This window comes from Emydura macquarii, unplaced genomic scaffold (assembly GCF_026122565.2).
Source record: "Emydura macquarii macquarii isolate MOO-44397 ecotype Brisbane River unplaced genomic scaffold, CSIRO-AGI_Emac_v2 contig_2636, whole genome shotgun sequence".
Taxonomy (NCBI): Eukaryota; Metazoa; Chordata; order Testudines; family Chelidae; genus Emydura; species Emydura macquarii.
The window spans coordinates 7,128,343-7,147,048 of record NW_027132773.1 but is presented as its reverse complement, the minus strand read 5'-3'; the positions used below and the strand labels follow the sequence as shown (position 1 = coordinate 7,147,048).

The window sequence follows — 18,706 nt, the reverse complement described above, 5'->3', positions numbered from 1 at the left end:
CCAAAAAGGTTTCTCCTGACCCCAAAGGGTCAGCCATAGTACCAGATCAGTATACATTTGGATCTTACCCAAAATACCACGCTGCCAGCCAATTCTTTAGTAATTAAAACTAAAGGTTTATTATGAAAGGAAAGAAACAAACTATAGGAGAAGTGTTAAATGATTAAAGCAATCACATACATACAAATGATTTGAAAGTCCATATATATCAGGTTCCTAATAAAATTGTGGAGTTTGCAGGTTTGTATAGTCTCTCTAGTGTTCATCCAGTACCTGGATGGGCCTCAGTCCTTTGTTTCACAGCTTCAGTTCAGTTGTAGATGAGTTGATCCAGAGGTAGGTAGCTGAAGACTGGTGACTGAAAACAAAATGGATGTGGTGCAGCTGCCTTTTATGTCCTTTGGCCTTTGCCATGCCGCTTGTGGAAATTTACAGAATAAGATGGAGTTCAGGGTCACGTGAGTAAGTCCTGGTATCTCTGGCTTCTCCCCCTGGGCGCATTATACCTGTGAGTTTCCTTAATGGGCCATTAAGGAGGCTGGTGCCACAGCCATTCTGTCTGGGGTGTTGCTCAGACACAGCACAAGTTGAAATACTGATATATCAAACATATTCATAACTTCCATTACACATATAACACATGAACATAAACATCGTCATCTTACTTAGCACATTATAGTCTTTCTAACAGTACCTGACATGGCATATCTCACATGAATTATTATGATTTTGACATACTGATGTCAAACAATATACTAAATGTCCCCCTCCCCTCCCCAATCCAGCCAGCATGATATCCTCAACGCAAGACTGGTGTAGAAGGGAGTAATCAGAGCTCCTGAATACACCTCAAGGGCCCCCCTAATCCAGCCAGCGTCACAGTGCAAATAATAAAAAGACAGTACAATGGAAATTTCTAGCATAAATTAACAGAACTTTAAAATAAGAAAGGCAGAAAATATTCCTGTCCATTTTGCCTACACATAACACCAACAGTAGCTCTCATAAGTCAATGTATGTGAAGCTGTGGTTGTCCTTCCTGTCCCCCTGTGTGGAGTGGTATGGGTACAGATGTGGCCCTGATGCCATGTGGAATGTTGTGGGGTATAGGGAAGTACTAAAATGGAGTTCTCTACTGACTGCAAAGGGTGGCAAGTCCATGATTGTTGGACCTGTAGGTCAACAAGAGTCTACAACATTTGTGGTTGCTGCCAAAGAAGACCCATTAAATCCTGGTGCATCTCCATCTTCTTTTTCTGCTGGGACTCCTCATCCTTTCTCTTGTCTGCTGTTTCCTTCTCCCTGCTGTCTGCCATATTGACACCCCCTCCCTCAGGCCCTTTGTTCATGGTCCAGTGCAGCACTGGCTTGCAGGAGCTCGCTGAACATGTTCTCCCTATTCCCCTTCTTTCTCCTCCTCAGTAGGGTCATGCATTCTATAGTTGTGGAGGGAGTACCCCTCAAGACAGCAACAGCAGCAGCTACAGATAAACCAGACAGGTGTATCATTCTATTTATAGTCACAATTTGGAGTCGTGGATAATTCTGTGAAAACGTCCACTTAATGTGCAATGGCACTCAGCAAGGCAAACGTTGTTGGGAATCTTTAGGAAAGGGATAGATAAGACAGAAAATATCGTATTGCCTCTTTATGAATCCATGGTACGCCCACATCTTGAATACTGCATGCAGATCTGGTCGCCCTATCCCAAAAAAGATACATTGGAATTGGAAAAGCTAGAGAAAAGGGTTCGATATATGGAAAAGCTTCCATATGAGGAGAGATGAATAAGTCTGGGACCTCCCAGCTTTGAAAAGAGACAGTTAGAGGGGATATGATAGGGGTCTATAAAATCATTACTGGTGTGGAGAAAGTAAATAAGGAAGTATTGTTTACTCCTTCTCATAACACAAGAACTAGGGGTCACCAAATGAAACTAATAGGCAGCATGTTTAAAACAAACAAAAGGAAGTATTTCTTTATAAAACATACCATCAACCTGTAGAACTCCTTGCCATAGGATGTTGTGAAGGTCAAAACTATACTGGTTCAAAAAAAAAATAGATAAGTTAATGGAGGATAGGTCCATCAATGACTATTAGCCAGGAGAGGCAGGGATTGCTGTTTGTCAGAGGCTGGGAATAGCCAACCGGATGGATCACTTGATGATTAGCTGTTCTATTCATTCCCTCTGAAGCAGCTGGCATTGACCACTGTTGGAAGACAGGATACTGGGCTTGATGGACCATTGGTCTGACGCAGTATGGCCATTCTTATGTTCACAACAGAAAGATAAGTTTCAAAATTCCCTTCCCTTATTCCTAACATTTAATAAGACATGCTCACTGACACTTCAGCTTTAGATCCCCTCTGCATAACACTGCTCTCTAGCCCCAGGCATGGTGAGAAAGGCCCATCTGGGGCAAGGAGTGGAGGAAGAGGGCATTAAGAATTTTGGTTGCATGAAAAAATAAAAGTTTGGTCCCTGTGGCCATGGATAGAAGTACAAGGCAATTGCGATGAGTACTGGCACCATTTTCAATAGGTGGTGGTGATTTTAGCTGATATCTCACTTCTGGGGGTAACAAAGGCACAGAGAGCACAACTGCTGCAGGTGTCCCAAAGCTGCCGCTAGCCTGTTGACTGTAGTGGTATCTGCTGAAGTCATTGCTGACTGGTGTGGAAAAGTGTCGTACTACAGAGGAAGAAATAAGACTGCCATCTCTAGAAACCTTCTGGAGAGGATTGTTGCATATCTCCATGAAAATTTCATCAGGATCTCTCAGAAGGATATAAGGGACATCCCTGCATACATAAACTGTTCTGCATGCCTCCTTCCCCCCGGCAACTTTACCCTACCGGGGAATGAAAAGCAGATAACACTACTTCTGTTCATTGTACCACTGCCGTTTCTTGTATATGTAAAACAATTAAAAATCGATACCTGAGTCCTGTTAATGTGGGGTTGGGTGGGGTGCCTCTTTATATTTAAATATTGTTAAAACCACATGCATGCACTTACATGAGATTCCTTCCCCTTCATCAGGCTCATCCATGTTCAGCTGTTGGAACTGTCTAGACTGCAGTGGAGTCTTGAACAGGTCTTGGCTTGTGGTATAGCTGGACAACCCCATCCCCCACTGGGTTCCCCTTCTCCTCCTATCCACATCAGGGCTCTCTGTCGTGGATACTTCCTAGGTATCCACAGTGGTCTGTGGTTGGTTGGGCAGCTACACACAAGGGAGAACTGCTAGATGTGCTTGCCAGGGTGGGCAATCAGGAAAAGGCATTTCAAAAATACACCTGAGCTTTAAAGAGGGGTGCTTTCTGGTCTGAGAGACCCTCGGGGCAGTAGAATTCACAATTGTGACCAGAACAGTCACTGTTACAGGGAGCACGGCATTGTTAAATGGGCTGCTTACATTTTCTGAAGACAAATTTGAGTGTAGACTCATGCACAAGTAGGTCAAGAAAAGGCACAATACGTTGATTAGTTCTAAGTCATTTTTGAAAATGATTATCCTTTGTCTAACTATGTTGCACTATTGTTTTTTGTATGGAAAAGCACAAGTGATCTCACATGAAATAGCATATTGTAGAGTATTATATTTAATATTCAGTGTGTTCACTTTTAGACAAATAAAACTGAGTACTCAAAATATATTTGCAGTAACAAATCAATGTAACGAGTAAATCTGTTATATGCTAGATTGTAAATTCCGTACTCAATGAGAATCTAAGAATTTAAACAGACACTAAGAGTGTGCACAGACATAGGACAACTTTTCTCAAGCGGCTTTAGTCCTTTAAGAATGACAAATTGTCACATTTTGTTTTTTAGTACAAAGTAGTTGTTCCGAAAATTGGAAATATACTGGACCTTTGCACAGCACTGGCAACGTTGTCTGGTGTTGCTGCAGAAAAGGTAAGATATTGCTGATGTAATCACTTATACATAGCCCAATGTTAAACTTTTTCACTATTTTTAAACTAATTTAAGAGTGACTTAATTTTTTATTTCCTTAGATGATAGTTACTGATATATACAATCATAGATTCCACAGAATATTTGCTATGGATGAAAATTTGAGTAGTATTATGGAACGCGATGACATCTTTGTGTAAGTTCAAATAATATTCTTTCTTTGTTGTAAGAAAATGCTTTCATATTAAGTATAAATTTGTGTGGAGTTGGGTTTAGCTTCAGCTAAATAATTGCATAGAAGAAACATGCAATAAACAGAAGTCTTGGTTTTGTGTCAGATTCTTCTAAATGACCTTTGTTTTTCCTGATTTTCTATTTTTTAAGATTTGAAATTGCTATCAACAGAACAGAGGATACAGAGCAAGTCATAATTCCTGTTTGTTTAAGGGAAAAGTATAGACACACCAGTTACAGCCACCATAGTGGTTCTTCACTGTTTGGTCAACCTTTTCTTATAACAGTGCCTAGAAACAATACTGAAGATAAATTGTATAACCTGCTGCTGCTGAGAATGTGGTAAGAATATTACTTAAAGAAAAAACTTAAATGTAAACAACTAATAATCAGGCTCTGTAGATTAATTTTTATATGCATTGCTAGTGAACTCTGATTAGACTTTTTGCAGTTATATTTGTTTTCTGTAAAATAAGACGGTATTTTTACTGCTCAAGTTTTTAACCCCTTGAGAGCCAAACTAGTCTTGGTTTTAGTTTGTTTTTTAATGGCATTTACATCATTAAAAAATGGTGTCATGTTTGAAGAAGGGTGGTTATATCTGGAAGGGGAGAATTGGTTTTTGTTTTGTTTGTCTTGCAGGGTGCGGGGGTTGTTTAATCATTGGAGTTAGGGCTTGACTACATGGGAAAGTTTCATCTGTTGTACTATAATAGTTACACTGGTATAGCTCTCCCCATGGGCACACTTATTCTGGAATATGAATGGCAATGGAATTATACTGGTAGGTGGATGAGGTAATAAGATCTTTTATTGGACCAACTTCTGTTGGTGAGAGAGACAAGCTTTCAAGCTTACACAGAGCTCTTCTTCAGGTATAATTATATTAGTCTAAATTCACACCTTACCTTATACTGATATAACTGTCTTTTGTAGACCTGCTCTTAGAGTACCTGTACAAGGTGTACAAAAATTTTCTCTATCTGACCTGTTATATAGACAAAATGTGGTTGGAATGCTAAATTAAACAGAAATGAATATAGTGCAAAAGAGGTCACACAAAATAAAATAATACCAGAAAAAGCAAGAAAAAATGTGCTGCGGAAATCTGTTGCAGCAGTTGATATGAGTTAACTTTATTCATTTAGTGTAACGGAAGCATTGCAGGAATACAATACATTGTAAGAGCATTTGCACTACTTACTTTATTTTCAGTGCTCTTATACTTTACAAACAAATGCTCAACTTAAAAAAAACCCATTGGAATACAAATGTTCATTAGTATTTTCAATGGTTTATTTTAGCCGATATGTGAAAACATGTACTGAAAGTGAAGACACTGAAGGATCTCTACACTGCTGTAAGAACCATGGTATCAATGGTAATGGCCCAAATGGAATACATGAAGAAGGATCCCCAAGTAAGGCTTGACTAGTTAAACTTGTTTTCTATTTTGAGTTCAGTTCGAATCTTTAATGCATACTTTAATGCCTTTCTGCCCCAATTACTGGAAGTCTCCCCTTTTCTTTACTCTAACTACCATCCTCAAAACCACTGCATTGTGAAAAACTCCTTTGCAGCCAAAATGGCTGAATGCATCTCAGCCCGGAGTCTGTTAGTGTCACTGCAGACTAGCTTAAAGAGCGTGTTAAAAACTGATGAGAGGAGAGCTTACTTGAACACTTCCAGTTCTCACTTGGCCAGATTTGACTCCCTAGGTGTCAGGATAATGCACTGCTACTAGACCACCAGACAGGCCCCCAAATCTCAATAATCTGTTAGCTAGGAATTAAACCCTTCAAAAACATGGTATCGGGTTTCCTTTTGCCACTTGGACTTCACAAACATCTGGGCTCAAAAGAAGAAAATTATTTCTTTGTCACAAATATCTAAAGAGAGCTTAATTGAACATTCCAATTTATGCGCTGAAAGCATGAGCAAGGGAAAAGAGGAGTGTGTGAGAACACTGGCTGAATGGGAAAACATTAAAATGAAATACATTAAACATTAAAATAAAATTACATATGTACTATGTATGTAAATATGTATGTATATATGTAAAGTTGTGTATAGAGTCAAGATGTGGTCCTTTCCAATTTGTAAGAAACTGTCTTCAATTCTGGCATATGTGGAAAGAGATTAAATGAGGTACTTACCAGAAAATCAAAAAGCCGCAAATGTCCTGTGGAGTATAACAAACATCTTACCCTTCAGTCTGGATCTTGTTGGTTCTCCTAATTTCAATAACAATTAAAAATTTTATAGTAGGAGGAAAAAATGAGGCACCTTAAATGCTGAATAGATGGAATGTATGGTCAGATTTGTTGAATTACATCCTATTTCATTAGGTGAAATGGAGACAGATGAACAAGATGATGAATTCAGCCAGGATCAGGAACTTCCTTCAGAGAATGAAAACAGCCAATCAGAAGACTCAGTTGGAGGAGACAATGATTCTGAAAATGGATTATGTACTGAGGAAACTTGCAAAGGTCAACTACTCATGGGACACAAAAAACGATTGTTTACATTCCAGTTCAACAATTTAGGCAGTACTGACATCAACTATATCAAAGATGATACCAGACATATTAGATTTGATGATAGGCTACTTAGGCTTGATGGTAAGTCATTGGGGAGTGGATTTGGTTAAATTTGATCAGAATGCTTTTCATGTTTCTGGTACCACTTCCTTGAACAGTTAGTTGTACTTTCTGTTGGTAGGCTACTCATGTTTCTCTCCCAGTACATACATGTATGTACTTAAGTGCTTATCATCTGTCTTCAGGAAAATATGTATATCATCTCTTGTTCGAACCAAAGAACATTGATTAGCTTGATATTGCAAGCTATTAATTTTTAGATACACATAATTTTCACACATTTTAATGAAACCAAATTTTGGATTTCTTAAACTTGTTTCCAATAGTTATTTTAGTTTATTTTGATTAGTAGCTGGTATAAATACACTTTCAGATGATAAAAAAAATATTTTTGAGGGGAACATGTGTTTTCCTCCTTAGAAAGATCTTTCCTTGCTTTGGATTGGGATCCTGAAATGAAAAAAAGATACTTTGATGATAATGCAGCAGAGGTAAGCCATTTATTTTATGCTCCTTTTTCAGCAATTGCTAAACTTTTAGCATGCAAAATATATAGTTTGATGTACTATTTATGTGAAGTGTAGATTTCTAGAAATATTTCAAAGAGAAAGTATAATGCATTTTTCAATTAACACTAAATACCATGAAAGAAACCTAAAAAAACACCCCTTATAGCTATCAATTTAGGTGGTCTGAGGCTTACTAATTTAGAAAAATAAATCTAAAAGTTGTGAAACTTCATTGCATTTGAACACATTGTGAGCAGTTTTCCATATTTAGGAGCTTGTAGTTACTGTTCATAGTAAGACGATATCACTAAAATGAGTTTTGTTTCATTTGTTCTCTTAACTCAAGAAATACTTCTCTTTAGGATTTTGAAAAACATGAAAGTGTGGAATATAAACCTCCAAAAAAGCCCTTTGTGAAATTAAAAGATTGCATTGAACTATTTACAACAAAGGAGAAATTAGGTGCTGAAGATCCATGGTAAGAGCAAAAATGAAATTTGACGTGCTGAACTAGTTCTGTAGACGGTCTGTTTCAAACTATGGTCTATGGAGCACTTGCTGGTGTGCTGCAGATTGGTCTCATGGTGCTTGCAGTCCTTATTTCCATCTGCTAAACTGTATGACAACACAGCTAAAATACATTAAATATTTTCTTTACTATGTAAGCAATTGCTGCAACTGCTACTGGGATGTTACATGATTACACATGGGAAGAGATACAGATCATGCTATCGTGAATAGGAAGGATGCTGATCTGCAGCATGTACTGTGAATATGTGGCCTACATTACGAAAAAAATTGAGAACCGTTCCTGTAAGGATTTGTAGGGAAGTGACTAGAATGAGTATGGTTCTAGCTGAGATGGAAAAGCTCATCATATATAAACCCTTTTCTACACAAACATTTACTACACAAACATTTACTGTGTTTGTATTTATATATGAAAAGCTTTGGTTCACTTAAAAATTTCCACTAGTGTGAGAGATTCTACTTGTTCTAGTGATGTCTCTGGAACGGGTAGAATATTTCAAACCAGTTGAAATTTTTAAATGTCACCCGTGTGTATTAAATATGTATATATTATTGAATTTTCAAACCAACAGCTGTTTTTCTACAATGGGACATTCTCAGTTGTGGGATGTTCCCTCAGTACCACTGAGCTCTAGGAATCTTTTAGAAAACAGTGCCCATTGAAACCTCATGAGAGCCTCTTAACAGCACCAGATGTTCAAGAGGCTCTGCAGGTGGCTAGTCATCCTAATTCCTTCCTTCCTGCAGCTAGTTTCACTGTGTGGCCAGTGAACCTTCCTTATTTTTTTAACCTAAAATCTCCTGTTAGCTTGTTGTTGTTGTAGTTTGAATTGTGGTCAGGTATAATTTCTACATCATTGTGCAGTTTAAATTCCCAGGCAGACTCTGTTCCAGGGCATTCTGTCCAATTCAAAAGACCCAGACAGGAAGAAAAAAACATTTTGAAGCAGTGTTTTTTATGCCCCTACACTTTCCTGGACTCCAGTATGCATAAATATAAAAATGTCTCATGTGAGGCCACTCTCCAGGTTGTTGCTCAGCATGTAAGACCTTTACAGCTCAAACCAAGAAGGACATGCACTCCCTATTCTAGGACTTTCTCACAATGGAGGCCTTGCATGCCAGACCCTGGGATCAGTCCTTTGGTCAGGGCCGGTTCTGGGCCCAGGCAGGAAAAAGAGTAAATTTTAATTGGATTTGAAGCAATCCAAAATGGGGGAAGCTTTTGGTGCTGTGATCCTCAGCTTTATCTGGCTTAAAGTTGGAGGAAGTGTCTGAGTCCAGTTTCAAACCTATTCTGAGAACAAGAAGTCAGGGCTGCATTATCTGAATCTCAGTGCTGGGATAGCCTTGATTGATCAACTAGCAGTTTGTTGGTGCTTCCACGTAAACGCAAACTGGCCAGTGCTGTCAGGCCAGGTTTCAGGATGTACTGGTTCATGAATCTCCTGGATTGATCATCAGACATCCTTAACCAAAACCATCCCAGTTTGGAGTCACTTCATCTTGCAGCTTAGATCATGGGACACTGATTGCTGCCTTGTAGCAGTCCAAAAAAAAAAATTCACACTAAAACGTTACCCCTAGAAAATGAAAAGGTTTTCTCTGTGGCAGGAGATTACAGCCTATCTCTCTGCTGTGCTCTATTTAAGCTATTATGGACTATTTAATATAACTGAAGTGTCTTTGCATCTTCATATAATCAAAAGGTTTTGTCTGCCATCTCAACATACCTCCCGCCCATTGACTATTGTAAAGTCTTCAGACATCTCACCACATGGAGAACATGTCCTGATGGGATATCTTAATTTAAAGTTGACATAGCTGCCTTTTGAAACTTTGGGAGATCCACTTTTTATTCCATTAGTCGCTAAAGACAGCTTTCTTAATCAAAATTACAATTTCAAGAAGGGTGAGTGACTTGCAGGCTTTGATGGCTGATCCATATTCCAGAGGCACAAAGTTGACATGGTCATGTGTGTTCAAGAGAGAAACAGCCATCAAAGCCTGCAAGTCACTCACCCTTCTTGAAATGGTTAATCTAAAAAAGTAACAAATTCAATCTAAGCCAGACCATGTACTATCCTGGATTTCTAAGGTAGATGCCCATGCCCTAGATGTTAAGAGGGCTTTGAGGTGTTTTTAACTGGATAAATGTAAGGCATCTAGGAAGTTATCTGAACTTTTTTTGATACATTGCTCTCCAAAAGATAAGAGGAATGTCATTTCCATTTAGAGCCTATCAAAATGCGCACATGGTGGTTGTGGGTTTTTTCCTCTTTCCTTCTTTTGACTGGGAAGTTGGTGCACTTGTTTTTCTTTAAACTGGATTGTATTTTTAATGTACATCAAAGGCACCTACTGTTTTTTAAAAATATTTCCTAAAAACCTACATTAAAAATAAAATTGCCATTTAGCTTTGGAGTCAGCACCTGGTGGTCTTGGAGCTCAGTCATGTAAAGCTAATGAAGCATCAGTGACCTGCCTCAGTAAGGGTTCCAACATAGAAATATTCAAGACTGTACTACCTGGAATTTACTTTATGCATTCTCTTAACTTGTCATCTTGACGTGGTGTTTGCTTTGGGTGGGCAGTTCTGCAGTCCTTTCTAATTCAGACTCAGCCTGTCTTTCTAGAAGTTGTATTGTTGTATTGTGTTGTATTGTTACTTTGATTCACTCAAGTGGAAATATGCGGAGAAAAGATACTCTTTTTAAAGAAAAGATTATTTTTCATAGTTCTGACCTGCCACCCCTATTCCCTTACAATATTCTCTAAAAGATTCAGGAGAAGGAACCAAGGCAGCTAGGGATCACACAACTTCTTATCTCTGTTACAAGTGTTCGCTGCTGTTAGGGAGAGCTTTTGTGGTCGCAGTGGCCACTGCATTTTTTGAATGCTCTGAGTTCAATGGCAGTGGGGTGTGAGCATATCCCACATGTTTGGACGTGAGAAGTGATGCCTGAAGACGCATAATTACTGGTAAGTAACCTCTCTCAGATGCTCAGAACTTGCTGAAATTTTACATGTTCCTTCAGCTTCTTTTGAGTTCAGAAGGTTAATTTTTGTACTTTAATAAAAATCTATAAAGACAAGCACCGAGTATATGATACTGTATCTTTGCAATTTGACTTTTTCCCTTAAAAGTTTATATTTCAAATATTGAAAATAAGTCTTGATCCCAGGAAGGGGCTGAGCACCCACAGTTCACATTAATTTCAATGTTCAGGTTCAGGTCATTAATGATTAGCACCAGTGCACTGAAGTTAAAATGTTTGGTTGTGTGCATGTAAGCCTTTACACATTCAGATCCCAACCTGGGGTGTCTTTCTTGTTGGTGCTATACTTTAACATCTGCACTCCTTATGTTTGCTAAAGTGATTGTCTTTCTTTTAGGTATTGTCCAAACTGTAAAGAACATCAGCAAGCAACCAAAAAGTTAGATTTGTGGTCACTGCCCCCGGTACTGGTAGTACATCTAAAGCGCTTTTCTTACAGCAGATATATGAGGGACAAGCTGGATACACTGGTTGATTTTCCAATAAAGTAAGAAAAACTTTTGAATTGAAATATTTAAATGTTAGCCTTCACATTTCTAACATGTCTAACATTTAGAGATTAATTAAAACGTATTTAATTTAACAATTATATTCAATGGGTTCATACCTAATTTGCAAAATATATTAGTTAACATATGCAGATCAAGTCAACACTAACAGGGAAAAAGCCACATTCTTGAGCAGAAGACCTATAAAATGTAGGCTGTGGGTGGGGCAGAGTAACATGAAACAAGTAAAATGCTCAGATAGTGAATTATTTTTCATATCTAAGTGGCACTGGCAAAGGACTCTGGAAAAAAGTGTTTTGACTTTCACAGCTACAGTTTAATATATGTTACGATACTGTATACAGGCAGTTGAACAAAGTGGAAGCCAGGTTAAGTGTTTGAGGCTAACTTTTTGTTTAAATTCCTTTTATGTAAATATGAGACTAGAGAAGGGGAAATGTGTATATGCGCAAGGTCTGATCCCATACCTGTTATCGACTAAAAAGAGAGCCAGTGTGCACACCCAACATTTCCAGTATTGTGTCAGTTGTTTTCCTATATTTCAAACTTTGTGCCACTGTTTGGCTCTGGTAGGATACATTTTAAAATAAAATATTAGGGCCCAAAGACGACACTCAAATGTTAAGCAACAGTTGGAAAAAAACATTAACATAATGTGAGCTTTTCTTTAAACAGTGACTTGGATATGTCAGAGTTCCTTATTAATCCAAATGCAGGGCCTTGCCGCTATAATTTGATTGCTGTGTCCAACCACTATGGAGGAATGGGAGGAGGGCATTGTAAGTTAATTTTGAACACCATCATTTTACATATTAACTTTCTGTTCATGTATATTTTGACTGTTTATTAGCTGACTCTTATTAATCAACTGCATTTTTAAAAAATGGCCAATGGGCAAAAAACCCCATGTAATTTAATTTCATTACTTGAAATGTATACAAGAGGGTTGTTCTCATCCCTTATCAGTAGTTGAATACAAATATCTATTTGAGATGAGCTCTTTCGAGAATAATGTTAAGTTCTTTTGCACTTTTGTGTTGGCTGAATCTGTCATGGAAGGGACATACTTATCTTCCCAAAAAAAGGCTATAATACATTCTCCAGTGCTGTAATATCAAATTACTTTGCCTTCCTGATCTGAGTTTTTATATGCAATTATGCATCTCATTCAAAAGAGGAATGAATAGATGGGGAAAACCTCTGAGAACCTTTATTCAGGCTGACTACACACTCTTTTGGGAAGGTGAAAGCTAATTTGGCATGTGCTCTTCTTGCAGTTATTGGAGTGAAAAAAATATCTAAGCCTTGAATACTTGGGTCAGCATAACAAAAAAAGAAAAAGGCTGGTTGGAAGTATGAATGTTATAGCAATGATATGTCTACTGTTAGTAAGTTTATACCATATTAGCTATAATAAGATTCAAAACTCATGTTTGAGGACCCCCTTGGATCCCTTACAGATCTATTCTGCTCAGTTGCCAAACTTCTTAGTTAACATGTTTTTTTTGGGTGGGGGGTCCTAGATACTGCTTTTGCGAAAAATAAAGATGATGGGAAATGGTACTACTTCGATGACAGTAGTGTATCGACTGCATCTGAGGACCAAATAGTGGCAAGTATCCTTGTTTTTCTAAGATCATCATGACTACTGATTCTTATCTGGGAGGGAAAAACAAGTATAAATTTCAAAACCTGAAAACTAATTTTTAATTAATGGTTAACTTTGGTAACTTTTTGATTTGTTTGTGCAAAAATACAAAGTAATTTTTGTTTACAGTCCAAAAACCAGCAAATTTCAGCAGACCTTTGGGAACTGTTTGCAAGTTTACTATATTTTAAGTATGGCAGGAACTTTCTATCTGTCTAAAGGTAATGGTTCAAACTCTTGCTCAGCAATCTTTGACCTATTTATTAAATTCCACTTTTTCAAAAAACTAGCAAGCGGAGATCACCCCTCTTGTGAGAAAACAGTTGCAAAGAGGAAAAAAATACAGATGGCTACTATAAATTAATGCAGGGAGGAAAAGAAAAAGTACCATAGAAACCTTAAAGGGATCTTGAAAAATGTCCAGATATTATGTTGTCTTTATACATTATATACTTTTAAAATATTTTCCATTTAACAGGCAGAGTTTTTGTTTGATTAGGATTGTTTTCTGGGTATTTCATATTATCCCATTTAAGCCTACAAATGTAGACATAATGTTGAACTTACACCACCAGTCATTTTCCTATCAACAGACTATGATATCAAATACATGATTATACACTATAAGATTTGAGTGGAAAGAGCAGATCTGAGAAAGACCCTTATTAAAGTGCACACATTCATTACTAGACAACCGCTCTAAACAATAGTTGCCAAATGTATTTGTCTGATTTCTCCAGATTGTTTTTCAGTGTTGACTGATACTATTAAATCAAGAGTGTCACCTTTGACAACACTGAACACTTGTTAAAATAATGTTACAAATAAAATCACCCGAGTTAAAATAAATTTGATTAGGTTTTTCCTCTGGTGCCTTCTCCAAAAATAAATTTCTTGAGTTACATTAATCTTGTCCTTGTTTATCTGAGTCACAGTAATTAGGATTTAGTGCTAGAAATTTCGATCATCTCTTCATGCAACTTATCATATATATTGTGACCTCCAGTTGCTAAATTCTAGGTTACTTATGCAAAAGTTGAAGGTGTTATAAATTGGCAATGTAAATGACATCACAGCTTTAGTAGGTGCTGAATTTTCTTAATTAAAATCCCATTACTTCTTGACTATACAAGAGTGTTGATTATCTCCCATTCTTGACAATACAGAATGGGAGAGAATCAACCCTCTTGTATGCAGAGGGGTCATTTTAATGTGTCAAAAGGCTTATTTTTGCATACCATTCACTTCTGCCTTGCTTGGAAATTCTTCATTTGTTGTACTTGATTTAATGTTGCAGGGGATAAGGGAAATTTGATTCCTTGTTTGCTGTTGTATCCTCTCTAGATGGGTAATCTGTCACCAGCAATGTGCCACTTCAGCGGTATGTCAGAGCAAACTGAAGTGATAGGGCATGTGATTATACTGATAAATATGGCTTCTTTGTGGGGGTGGAATTTAAGTTAACTATAAGCTTATTCAAATTTCCTCCTTTACCCACCCTAAAAACAAAATGTACTGAGCTGTGAATGAATTTTGTTCCTAGAGGTGAAAAATCCCCATACTCTTGAGCGACACAGTTATACTACCTAACCCCCCGTGTAGACCATGCTATGTTGACGGGAGAGCTTCTCCCGTCAACATAGCTACCACCTTTTGCGAAGGTGGGTTAACTATACCAACGAGAGATGGTCTCCCATCAGCTTAGTAGCATCTTCACTAAAGCGCACTGGAGCAGCTGTCCCACTATGAAAAGTTCCAGAGGGGTAGCCGTGTTAGTCTGTATACAACAAAACCAACAAGAGTCCTGTAGCACTTTAAAGACTAAATGTCTGACGAAAAGCTCATGAAAGCTTATGCTTGCAGAAATTAAATTTGTTAGTCTTTAAAGTGCTACAGGACTGTCGTTGTTCCACTATAGCGCTCTATGTGAAGACAAGCCCTGAGAGTGTCTTAGTCAAATGCAAGATGGAATAGATTGTTTAATATAAGTAGTTAACACGTTTTAAGAAACCATTTGAGGTTAAGTGGCCCATCAACAGCCTCCAGTCATAGGGAGGAAAGGAAGGGGGGGGAGTTAGTTGTTAGAGAGTTACAGATTGTTGTAATAAGCCATAAATCCAGTGTCTTTCAGTCCATGATTTTTAGTTTCTAGCAAAGTCATGAATTTAATCTCCCAGGCTTGTCTTTTAAAAGTGTTGTGCAGGTTTCCTTTGGGGATGAGAACTGATAGGTCAGATACATAGTGACTTATGATAGTGGTTTTGTGTAATAGGATTTCACTGTTATTTACATGGACCCAATATGTAATCACTACTGACTAAAATATTTTCTGTCTGGTGTATATAATATTTCATATTGCTATAGATTTAAAGTGTACAGTGGTGCTACACTGCTTTCACTTTTGTATTAGCGTAGCTTGCATTTCAAGTAGAAGAATGCTTTGTTTAAACTATAACAAGTAGCAACTGTGTGGTTCAGTGGTATTTTGTTACCTTACTGAAATTGAGCTTTTTATTTTAAATCCCATTTTGGGACATACCATTTAAACCAATTTTTTTTAAATTGTATCACATCCCTCTATTCATTTATAAGGGCATGTCTGTGCTGCAATAGCACCCTAGTGAAGATGCTTCCTACATCAGCAGACTGGTTTTTCCCATCAATATTGGTAATATATCTCCCCATGAGGCTTTAGCTAGACTGATGGAAGAATTTTTCCATCAATTTAGCCACATCTACCCCGGGGGTTAGGTCAGCTTAACTATGGATGTGAAGTTTGCACATCCCTGAGTGATGTAGCTAAGTTGAACTACATTTTAAGTTTAGACCAGGATTGAAAAATAAAAGGCAAGGCTTCCAAACAGTCTATGGGGAGGAAGAAGAATTGAAATACTATCCATTTATGTGGAAGGTTGTGTAGAGAGAAGAAAATGGATCAACCAGATAGTGAAAGGTTTGACTTTGATGATCACTAACATAGTAACAGTTTGTTTTTTCTTGTTTGACAGTCCAAAGCAGCATATGTTCTCTTCTACCAGAGACAGGACACTATCAGTGGAACTGGCTTTTTCCCTCTTGACCGGGAAATTAAACAAGGTGCTTCAGCTGCCACAGGCATCCCATTAGAGAGTGATGAAGACTGCAATGAGAATGAGAATGATATAGAAAATGAAAATTGTATGCACACTAACTAATGAAAGATCTAGAAGCCATAAAAAGAAAGACTATCTCATTGAAGATATATAATGAAAGAATGAAATTGCCCACCAAATTAAAAATAAAATCTGAGATGGGGAATTTCAGATAACAGAATGTAAATCCTTTATTGCATTTTAACATGTGCAGTACTTGAAGTGAAACACAATGAGAACTTTAACAGGAATTGTCTCTAATACATTTACAGTCTTGTATTCACAAGCTATCTATAGGAAATCACAAATAAACCCCTTTTAAGTTTTCTGCTGCTGTTTTGATGAATTATGTTTTTTTGGTTTTGGATGTGAGTTAATAACAAAAAAGTTAAATTTGTGGACTTTGGTCATTTATTTTCTTAGTATTACAAGAATACTACTACAGAGAGCCTAGTTTTTGGATGATTTTATTCATGTATATTAGGCTGTCACATGTACTACTATTATTTGGCTAGTACATGTGGCATAAATATAAAAAGTAGTATTTCTGAAACACCAAATTTTCAAGTTTCTCCCTAGAAATTAATGTTGACCAATTTTAAACTCAATCATGATAGAAGAAAATATCTTGAAAAAGGTGTTTTAACCTTTTGTGCTATAGTTAAACATCCAGAATATTATGTTAATCTTATTGCTACTGTGGAACAGGTTCTGGATTTCATGCTGCATTAGCAAAAAATGTTCAATTCAATGTAAGTATCCCTTGTTGCTTGTTGGATCTACTCTGTAGACATAATTCCTATTATCTTGCTTATAAGACATTCATAACTTTAATCTGGTGTCAGTCCAAAATTTAAAATTGTGCTGTTAGTTCCCCCCATGTTAGTAGTTTGACAGCTTTCAAACTACTTTGTAATAGGGCCAGATTTAATAGTATTCTGTATCCATAGTAATGACTGTGCATCAGGCTTAGATGAAAGAATTTTTTCCACATAACTTGCCTTTAAATTGTTAATGGACAATTGGTTTTAAAGGTAGGTCTGTTAATTTTCTTTGTGTGTTCCTGATGGAATTCACCATAGCCTTACAGCTTATCTCAAAAGGTAACTTATTATAGGAGAATTGGCATTTGCATGTTCAAGAGTCAGAACCTATACAGTATATAAAGCATACAAACCTTGAATTGGATTTCAATTAACCATGTTCAAGGGTCCAGGATGCCAAAAATAAGTGTGACAGTTTGAAACATTTTTAATTTGCTGCTTTCCCTTTGATCTAGTTTAAGAATGTATTGTTGATTTGTATACAATACTGCCTTTGATAGGAATTCTCAAGTGCGGGGGCACACTTCACATATCTACTACCTGAAGAATTGCTTTGTGTCCCACTGTTACGAAAAGCAAAAAGTCTGATGTTCTTCACTTGAACTAATCAAATACAATAAGTTATAAATTGTGTATTGTAAATAAAAGTTCACTCTGTGAGTGCACATTTTGGTAAATTATTTATTTATGTTAGCATTAAAAAGTTTAAAAAATTGCATTTGACCAGGATATAAATGAGGTATGTTGGACATGGCTTTGCATTATACCTTGGTATTAAATCTGGTGTTTCATCCTGGTATTTTAAAGCTGCTTTCTGAGGTTTTTTTTAATGTAAACTAACCTCCTGCATGACAGAGGTTAAAATTTTGTCTGCACTTGAGTTCACTTGAGTTTACATTTGAAATGCGCATGTTTATTTATACAGATTTCAATAAAGCTATTCAAGGCCTTATTTAGTCTTTCAATTTCTTACTAAAAAATCTTGCCAAAAGCTTTTGCTTAATTGGTAGATGATCAAATGCTACCAGAAGCTACATAATCCTTGGTTACAACATGGTCATTAATAGCTAATCACAAGAAGATGCATGGTATTTCCAGATGACAGGTGGACTTGTGAAATTAACTGGTTTTTTTTCCTGCCATATGTCTAGCTCCAAGAGGCTTAGAAGGCAGTAAGATAAATACTTTAAGATCTCTTACGTGTGACATATTAACTTTATCATCTAATAAGTATAAAGATGGTCAATAAAATTTAGTGTTGCAACTGTAATAAAGAATAACTAGAACTCAAAAATAAGCTGCCATCTTAAGTTTGACATAGGAAATGTGGCTCTAATTCTGAATGCATGAGAAAAAGGAGTTTGAGTTGTAACATTTGGAAAAATATGTTGACTTAACTATTTCATTTAAATAATATTTAAACATATTTTTCAGATACCGAACTTCAAGCTTATGAGAAGTACATAAATCTGTAGCCCACACTTATTGCTCTATTGCTGGTGGTAAATTTCAATTTTTCAGCTGGTGATAAATTTCAACTCCTGTGATAGAAAATATTGCTTATTTTCTGCAACATTCCTATATACTGCTTCTGAGAGCAGAAAAAGTCCCATACAATGATTCAAGGTGTGAGCAGTGGGCTTGCAGCCAGGAGACCTATAATCCCAACTCTACCACTTTTCTCCCACTCTGTTTTGAGCATTACTTCACCCAGTCCATGGGTTTGCATCAT

General features: G+C 37.0%; 1 protein-coding gene across 10 annotated transcripts in view; it reads left to right on the top strand.

Annotated features, from left to right (window-relative positions):
* Window positions 1-17,920, top strand: part of USP15 (ubiquitin specific peptidase 15) — a 124,567-nt gene extending 106,647 nt beyond the window's left edge. For 7 of the 10 annotated variants that reach the window (XM_067564125.1, XM_067564124.1, XM_067564127.1 and 4 more), the window contains 11 exons: window positions 3,843-3,926; window positions 4,028-4,122; window positions 4,311-4,502; window positions 5,465-5,580; window positions 6,509-6,784; window positions 7,184-7,254; window positions 7,635-7,750; window positions 11,200-11,349; window positions 12,047-12,150; window positions 12,895-12,983; window positions 16,028-17,920. In XM_067564125.1, the coding sequence (XP_067420226.1) occupies window positions 3,843-3,926; window positions 4,028-4,122; window positions 4,311-4,502; window positions 5,465-5,580; window positions 6,509-6,784; window positions 7,184-7,254; window positions 7,635-7,750; window positions 11,200-11,349; window positions 12,047-12,150; window positions 12,895-12,983; window positions 16,028-16,213 (1,479 nt within the window). In that variant the 3' untranslated portion in view covers window positions 16,214-17,920. Of the gene's footprint in view, window positions 1-3,842; window positions 3,927-4,027; window positions 4,123-4,310; window positions 4,503-5,464; window positions 5,581-6,508; window positions 6,785-7,183; window positions 7,255-7,618; window positions 7,751-11,199; window positions 11,350-12,046; window positions 12,151-12,894; window positions 12,984-16,027 lie in introns of those variants that run through there. The other 3 variants (XR_010922842.1, XM_067564126.1, XR_010922843.1) reach the window with 3 other exon arrangements.
* The last annotated feature ends 786 nt before the right edge of the window (window positions 17,921-18,706 follow it).